At 36.0% G+C, this 8,813-nt stretch overlaps 1 protein-coding gene across 1 annotated transcript in view; it reads left to right on the forward strand.

Moving 5' to 3' along the window:
* Positions 1-8,813, forward strand: part of RABGAP1L (RAB GTPase activating protein 1 like) — a 648,400-nt gene that overhangs the window by 119,001 nt on the left and 520,586 nt on the right. Inside the window, exon 11 of the mRNA XM_027868366.1 lies at positions 6,422-6,563. Within this exon, the coding sequence (XP_027724167.1) occupies positions 6,422-6,563 (142 nt within the window). The remainder of the gene's footprint in view (positions 1-6,421; positions 6,564-8,813) is intronic.

An 8,813-nucleotide genomic window follows, 5' to 3' on the forward strand; every position in this document is an offset into this window, starting at 1 on the left:
TTATTATTATTATTATTATTATTATTATTATTATCATTATTATTATTATTATATACTTTAGGAAGCAGAGTTCATTTCAGGTTGCAGGTCTTTAGTTTCCTTTGGTTACATTTTTTTTAACATTCTTTATTCTCCTCCCAGAGCAGCGATTACTAGTAGTATTGCCAATATTGCAATTTAGTTCCTACAAAGGTCTTCAGAATTAAACATTCCTTTGGCAAATAATGTAAACACTTGTTGTAGGACAATAGAATAAATAGAAAATAACTAGTGATAAAAGAGAAATGTGAAACCTATTTATAGAATTTCTCATATATCTCTGAATTGATTCCATTGAAATAATAATAATAATAATAATAATACATAATCTATAATTTACATGTATGTATCATATGTATCATATATATTATATGTGACTCAACTTAGGAAATCTGGGCTTCAGACTCAGTTCTGGCATTTATGAGCTATGTGACTTGCCAGGGCTCCATATACTGATGTTGTGTCTATCAAACCAGAATTGAGGAGTGGGTTAGATTTAGGTCTTGTCTGAAGACATAATATGACAGGCAGCTGAATGAATAATACTGAATCAGAATCGTTTGGAAAATTACCAATTTTTGCTAAGGAAGCTTCACTTTTTCCTATTTTGCAGTGAGTTTAAAAAAATCAGATAACATATTTTGCACAAAGGCTGATGAGTGTTCCTTTTGTGAAGTTGTAAAAGAGAACCTTTAAAAAACTCACAAACAAGCTGGATTTAACCCTTCAATATAAGAACTTGGTTCTTAAAAAATATTTGATCTTGTAGAACAATTCTGTCAACTAGAAATTAGGGCTACTAAATTGTTTACAAGGATCCCTATGGCCCTCATATGGACTTAGTTTTAACATGTAATGTTTTATTGCATTTCTTATTTTTTTATTAAATATTTTCCCACTTATTTTAATCTGATTCAGGCTGTACTCAGGAGTGGCTTTGGGCTATATTTGATGCCTCAGTTTTAGAGTATCAACAATACAAAAACCAGTGGATTGACCATTGTTTAAAAAAGAAATGTAGAAAGTTAAAGTCGGGGAAGGCCACTGTTGAAATTTAGTGAAGGAAAGTCTGTCTCTTATGCTCAATCATATGTTAAAGCTACAGGTCTCTGGGCATCCAGATTTTAAGCAAAGAAAATAATCTTTTAGCAGAGTTTTTTAAAAATTTGTTTTGCAAAGATGTATATTGATTTTGGCCTGAGAAAAATATGGTGACTGCATCTATAGGTCCAGGGAATAAATATGCTTACACAGAATTATTTCCAGCAAATTTATTTTGTAGGATAAACTCAATTTCCAGCTGTTTCTGTAGTTAAACTTTTGAGATGCTACATTTACCTTTAAAATAAGAATTCTGCATTTTGTCATAATGATGCATTTTTGATTTGGAAGTAGATCATTCTTTTTCTTTCTTTCTTCTTTTCCTTTTTTTGGCCTAAATTTATAGAAGGAACCCAGATGACAGCTAAGTTATTTCAAAATAAGATTAGAAACATGAAGAACACAATTCTGTTTATGAGTTCAGTGCTTCATGATGTAGCTTTTCAGAGGTGATATCTCATTAACTGTTGTTTTACCATTAGGAGTCTACAAGGATTGCACAAATCTTGAAATATAATTTAAAATGGTTTTTGGAAGAGTGTTATAGTTGAAGATTTTGGTTAAAAAATGGCTCACTTATCAAGGCTGTAATTGAGTCAGCAGCATTTTAAGCAATGAAATGCCGTTCTGGGGGTGGTTCTTACATTTTTTGCTTATTTTGGGGAAGTCTGATGATGCATTACTCAAAGGACAACTTGATTTTTTAATAGCTCCCTAAAGAATTAAGATCACAGGATTTAGAAGTGTAAAAGACCTAGGAAATCATCAGTAGTAAAGGAAAAAGTGCCTTGTAACACTTAGTTCTATAACAATCAAGTTCAACATATTGACGGCATTAGCAGGTTAATTTGGAAGTCAACTGTTCATATTAAGAAAGTTGGTACATTTCCAGTGCACATCAACAGTTTTTAAGATAAAGAACATTTTATTATTAGTACTACTAAGATGTTGCAGAGAAGAGTTTTAATACAGTAATGGAATTTTGGGAAGAAATAGAATTTCAGTTTTTGTAGATTTCATCAAACAAATAAAAGTCAAATCAGTGTGTAATGCTTACTTTGGTGCATGGCACTGTGCTGGGAGCTAGGATACAGACATAAAGAATGATATAATCTCTGCTGTCCAGGAACTTAAATTCCACTGGGCAGGAGGGGAATATGACATTTACATAGATAAGTGTGTTGTGATAGGGGCAGATGGAGAAAACACTTTTGAAGTGAAGGGATCAGGAAAAGCTTTATGATGGAAGTGTCAGTAGAGTTGAGCCTTTGAAAGAAGGGAGGAGGATTCTGCAAGGCATAGATGAGCAGGAGTCTATTCCAAGGATGGAGGATGCTGAGAAAGAGTGTTGAATTTGAGCAACATTCAGTAATCCATTTTGCTTAAAGCAGGTGAAGGGGAGGAATTAGACATAAAAAGTAGGTCAAATCAGATAAAAGGGAACCGGAATGGAGGGACTGGAGGTAGGGAAAGATCAATTTGATTTTGAACTTATTGTCTTTGAGGTCCCAGAGGAATAGCCAGCTAGAGATCTTAACAGGCAGCTGGAAATGTAAGGGCTAGAACTCAAGAGGGATTAGAGTGGAATATATAGATTTGGGAGCTATCTGCCAAAGTATAATAACTGAACCCAAAGATATGAGCAAGATTGCCAAGGGAGAGATTATAGAGAGAGGACAAAGAGAGTCTGAGGGATACTTTCACTTACGGGACCAGATGATGATGGTGAATCATCACTAATGGTCCAGGAAGACCTTTCAGGTAGAAGGAGTACCATGGGAGATCAGGGTCACGTAAACTAAGAAACAAAAGAATATTCAGAAGAAGGGAGTATTGTAGTTACAATGCATGCTGCAGAAAGATCAGGGTGGATGAGGAGTAAGAAAAGCCCTATTTAGTTAAGTCATTGTGGAGAATTTAGGATGAGGAAGTGAGTGGGGGAAGAGGAAAGCCAGAGCATCATGATCAGAGTGGTGGATCTGAGTTCAAGATCTTTGTGGTAGAGAATTTTTGAGTGATAATAATGTGTAATTTTGGTATCTGAGTGCATGTGGAGGGCATGCAAGTTAAGAAGGACGTTGAACTCAGAAACCAAGGTATTAGATAGGCCATTAATGTGAATATTGAAGTTACTGAAGGTAAATGCAGGGTTTGAGTGGAGAGGAAGACTGTGAACTAAGCTCATTTAGGAAGAAGGGAGAGTGAGGTGGAGATTGGTAGATGACTGCCCTAGTGATAGAGACATGTATCTGTAGGTGATCAGATAGGTGATCCACCAGTCTGGTGGTGTTAACATTGGAGGATAGATTTTTGAGTAACTATACCAGAGAGGATGGAAGTGACAGTGTTTTAGGAGTATGCCTCTATTTCTTCATGGCCTTGTATGTGGAATGGGGTGGCAAAGGATGGACTTCTTTTTTTTTTTTCAGGAGAAAATCAAATTTCACCAAGTACCAGAATTTGAAAGAAATATGAGAGGAAGAAATCTAAGATTAAAGGAATTTTGTGAATCAAAGTGCATGTTCAGTAGGGTATCATGGAAGGGGAGACTGGGCACTAAGGATGGATTGGGTGGAAGTTAGGAATTTTAAAGGGTCTTCACCTAGGTAAGTAGCCATTCTGAAACACAGGAATTAGAAGAGCAGAAGGTTGAGACTTGTTAGCCATGAGATCAGAATACCAACTAGGGAGAAGCCTGTTAGATGAAATGGATCCCAAGGTTCTAACTAGAATATTGATGTGAAAGGGCTTTTCGAGTTAGCTGTCCGGGTAGCTCCTTTTGTTGATTGTAGAGAGGGAGGATCCAAGCCCATTTATAGTAAAAATTATGTAGTATCTCTTTAGCTGTTGGAACATCAAGCACGAAAGGACATTTCTACTCCACAAATGGTACCTACCTACTCTATACCCTTAAGATAAATGAGTGCTGAAGATACAACAAAGGAAAAAGCCCTCCAGTTTTTGCCATTGGATCACAGATCAAGAGCTCAGTGTCACTTCAGAGGCCAATTGTAGAATGCCTTGTTTTACAGGAACTTGTAAACCTGGGATTAGAGGACCATGCACTTAGAATTAGAATGGAAGGCAACTATCTATCCTGTTCATTTTATAGAGAGGAACTTAGAGCCAAAGAGGTTGTGTCTTTACCATAATTTTCCTCCTCCTCCTCCTCCTCCTCCGCCCCTCCTCCTCCTCTCCCTCCTCCTCCTCCCCATTCTTCTCACCTCTCCCCCTTCTTCTTCCTCCTCTCCTTCCTCCTTCTCTTCTTCCTCTTCCTCCTCCTCTTGTTCTTCGCCCTCTTCCTTTATCTCCTTTTCCTAACTAACATTTATGTAGTGCCTGTTATGAGTTAGATGCTGTGCTAAGTGCTTTACAAGTTCTCATTTCATTCCCGTAACAACAGAGAGGTAGGGGCTCTTATCGCCATTTTACCTCTGAAGAAGCTGAGGCAAACAGAAGTTAAATGACTTGTTCATACAGGTAAATGTGGCAAAATCCACATTTGAACCCAGGTCCTCTGAGTGCGGGTCTTTTTTTTTTTAATTACACAACACTGTCTTCTATGTATTTATCTCATTTAAATTTTATATCTGACCGGCTGAAGACTGTAAAAAAATACAGAGACATATATGAAATAATACAAGTCAAAAAATAAAAACTAGAAATAATGTACACACATTGACTATAACTCTGTAAGGGTTTTGTTTTGTTTTGGTGGGTTTGTCTCCCAATCAGTTCCTGTAGTTTTGATAATAAGAGGCCGTCTCAGAAGAGTCCAATAGGCCAATGCTACAGAAAACAGTGGATCTTTATCATTGCATATTTTAAGCCTAAAATGAGACACTGGGGGTGGGAGTGTCCTGGCAAGGTGGGGGTCATGTGTAGCACACTATAACCAGGGAATTTGCCAGAGTTTTGGGTCTGTTGTCTTCAGGCCACAGCAGGAGGAGGTAGGAGGGTGACTGTGGCCTACCAGAGAGATGGTTTTCAAACTTGGCACACCTAGCTTCACCAGTGCTCTGTCACTCACAGTCAACATGTCACATTTTTTCAGATGACATCCTGTCTATAAAACTCTTCTCAGTAGTTTGTTGAACTTATTTTACAGATTCTTAAATAGTTTTGACATCTGTTATCTGTGTTGCTAAATTAAATGGTTAAGTACTTGTAGCTTTTATAGTTGATGGTAATAGAAACCAGAGTGAATTCATTATTCTGATTAGCCATAAGATAGACAAATCCCTATAATGACCTTGATGAGGTCTATCGGTCTTATTAATTAAGTTCTCTGTTTTCTTGCTTCCAACATGATAGGTGCACAATAAATATTGGATTGATTTTAATTTGATGTTTCAGAATTTCATTTCAGTGCATGTTTTTGTTCCATGATAATTTTGAAGGACTTGACCATTTTGTTAATGTTTGGTACAATACTACGACATGTAGAGACACATTTTAAATTCAGTTTTTGATTCAGGTTGTTATTTTGAAATAAAATAATCTCCACAGAAAGTTTTAACCTAAAATAAAGATGGAATTTTCCTCCCATTCTAGTTCATGGCCCCTCCCCAGAAATCTATATCTATGAGTCCCTAAGGGTGTGTGAACTCCATGTTAAGAACCCCTCCTGTAATGAAATCTTGGACCTTTTTTCCTCATCTGTAAAATTAGGATGTTGGATTAGATCATTTTTACCATGATTTTAACTTTTTAGCTCAGTCAGCTAGGTAGCATTGTGGATAGAGTGTTAGATTTGGAGTCAGGAAGACCTGAATTCAAATGTGGCCTCTGACCTTTTCTAGCTGTGTGAGCCATTGCAATTCACTTAACTCTGTCTGTCTCAGTTTCCCCATATGTAAAATGAGAATAATAATAGCATCTATCCTCCATGGTTATTGTGAGAATCAAATGAGATGATATTTATAAGGTGCTTTTCAAACCTTAAAGTACTATATAAATGTAAGCTAATAATAATTATAATAAAAATGGTGATGATAAAATCCTATGATATTATGACAAATAAATTGTCTTGGCTAATGTCACATAGCTATTAAAGTGGCAGAACCAGGCAGAACCAGCTTAATGCCTTTCTCAAATTACGCATTTTAAGAGGTAAACTTTTTTTTTCTTTCAGTATCTTGGGGCTATTTGGCCTTAAACCAAACTGCATATCAGATATTCTGTGCCCTTCCTTGATTGAGCTCTTTTGAATGAACTGTTGAATATGTTTTTGTATTTACTTGACGTTTCTAACATTGAGAAACACTTGATGTATTTTCAGTCGGAGGGAAGAGCCCATGCCAGTGCTGGGGATGCCATCTATGAAGTAGTGACGTTACAGAGGGCATCTGAGAAGGAAGAGCCAGTCACTCCAACCAGTGCTGGAGGTCCGATGTCGTCTCAGGAGGATGAGCCAGAAGAAGGTAAGAACAGAAAGATTCTATTAGAGCAGCACGTGCAGGGAGTGGAGGTTGATCTGTCATCTTTTTTTCTTCTGAGCCGTCATAGGCTGGGATCCACTGCATGTCATCGGAGGCAGGGATAAATCATTTCACTTCTCAGTCACTCAGTACTTCAGGTTAGACTTGGCAGGTGTTTGAATATTTGGTGGTGTCATTTGGCTGTTTTTGCTGCTTGTTACATTTCATTGAAAAAGTAATGAAAGTGGCAGATAAAGTTCAGTTTGAATAATTCTCTGAAGTGTTTTTAGAAGTGACATATGCATGTCTTCGCATTTGCTATTATCTAAGTTTGATTTTCCTTGGTACTGATATCAAAATCTTCACACTAGCATCATTGGCTACTCGCTTTTTATCGTCTCGATATCTGTCTCGTGCAAGAAACGAATCACACTTCAATCTTGGAGAAATAACCCACATAGTCTTCCTCTTTGCACAACCTTTGGTATGGTACCCTATACTCTTTGAAGTATACTGGATTACAGTAATAACCTTGAATCATTTTATTTTTTTAGATCAGGATTAAAAATAGTTTCTTCATTTTAAAATTTCCTTTCCTGACCTTCTGTATGGTCTTGATTGGACATAACATTTTAGGATTCTCATGACATTTTTCTTTGTGAAATTGCTGCCTTCTTTAGCTTTTTTTTAACTAAATGACCAGAAACTGAGTAAATCTTTATGCCAACTACAAATTCCTTATAGAATAAGCATTTAGTAATTCAGTGAGTGGCACTAAAGTCTGTGCTCCTTCTTTTTGAGTCATTTATGTTTTCTATCTTGAACCTTGGTGCTATGGAACATTTGAATTTGAATGAAAAGCAAGGCAATGAAGAATCCCACTATGATTATTTTATGTTGTTTGTGTAGAAAACACTTAACAGATACGTGTTATGTGTGTGTATAAAATATGCACACAAATACATGCAAATATATGCATATTAAATAATAGAAGAGTCAGTCAGTAAACATTTATTAAGTATTTATTATGTACCAGACATGTTATTAAGCATTGGAGATACAAAGAAAGACAAAAAATAATCTTTGCTCTCAAGGAGTTCACAGTTTATGTCTTCAATGCCTTGTTTGATGCCTTTGTCATATTATCTAATCTTTGCTCATTGTCTTTTTTCTCCTCACACCCTCTCCTTTCCTTCTCTCTCGTGTCCACTTCTTTCTATGCCCTTCTTTTTACTCCCCTTTCCTTCTATTTCTCTCTCTGGTCATTAATAGAAAATAGCTATTGCAATTTTCAACGTGTTTATTAGAAAATATGAATATTAACCTCTTGGCATGATTCTGAGTAATATTAAAAAACAATTCAAGATTATGAACTAGAGTATTTTAAAAGTAAAAAGAAACTAGCAATTTTAGCCCAATGGAAGTTTTAGTACTCTAATTAAAAATAATTCAAAATATTTCCTCCGGCATTTCCCCCCTATATTTCTTGACTGTGGAAATTACACCTTAAAATTCTTTTGCCTACTGATTATTCATGGCCAGATTATTTAATTTACAGATTGTCTATGTCTTTGGTTGCTTAGTCCTTATATTACTTGACTTTTGTTCATTTCAGTACTTGTTAACTCTCCTAGGAGTAAAGAAGAAAGGAAACTCAATTGTCTTTTATTTCTTTCAACTAGCAAAAGATTTGGTGGGGAGGTAACCAATCTGTCTTTCACTCCTTTGCTTTTCTGGAACTATGCATTTTATTAGGATGATATAAATAATCATCACTGAAAGTACCCGTAGGTTATGTTATAAACATATTTGAGCCACAAGGAATTTCCTTTCAGATTTATGGATAGAGGAGGAGTTCATGACTGCCTGAAGGATAGAGAAGATCAAGGAAGATAAAATGGGCAGTTTTGATTACATAAAATTAAAAAATGTTTGCACAGATAAACTCAATGCAACTAAAATTAGAAGGGTAACAGTTGATTGGGGGAAAAAATCTGCATCACAGGTTACTGTGATAAGTCTCATTTCCAAGATCAGTGTTTAATTCCTAAAGATGAACAGAAATGATGATGATGATGATAATTACAGACATTTATTTAGTACTTTAAGGTTTTTAGTGTGCTTTATATGTGTTTTCTCATTTGACCCTCCCAGTAACCCTGTAGCTTAGGGTTTATTATTATCATCCTCATTTTATTGTAACAGTTCAGTGGTTGGATAGAGTACAGGCCTGGAGTCAGGAAGACTCACCTT

Source organism: Vombatus ursinus, unplaced genomic scaffold (assembly GCF_900497805.2).
Source record: "Vombatus ursinus unplaced genomic scaffold, bare-nosed wombat genome assembly UNPS02014789.1, whole genome shotgun sequence".
In the NCBI taxonomy this organism is placed as follows: domain Eukaryota; kingdom Metazoa; phylum Chordata; class Mammalia; order Diprotodontia; family Vombatidae; genus Vombatus; species Vombatus ursinus.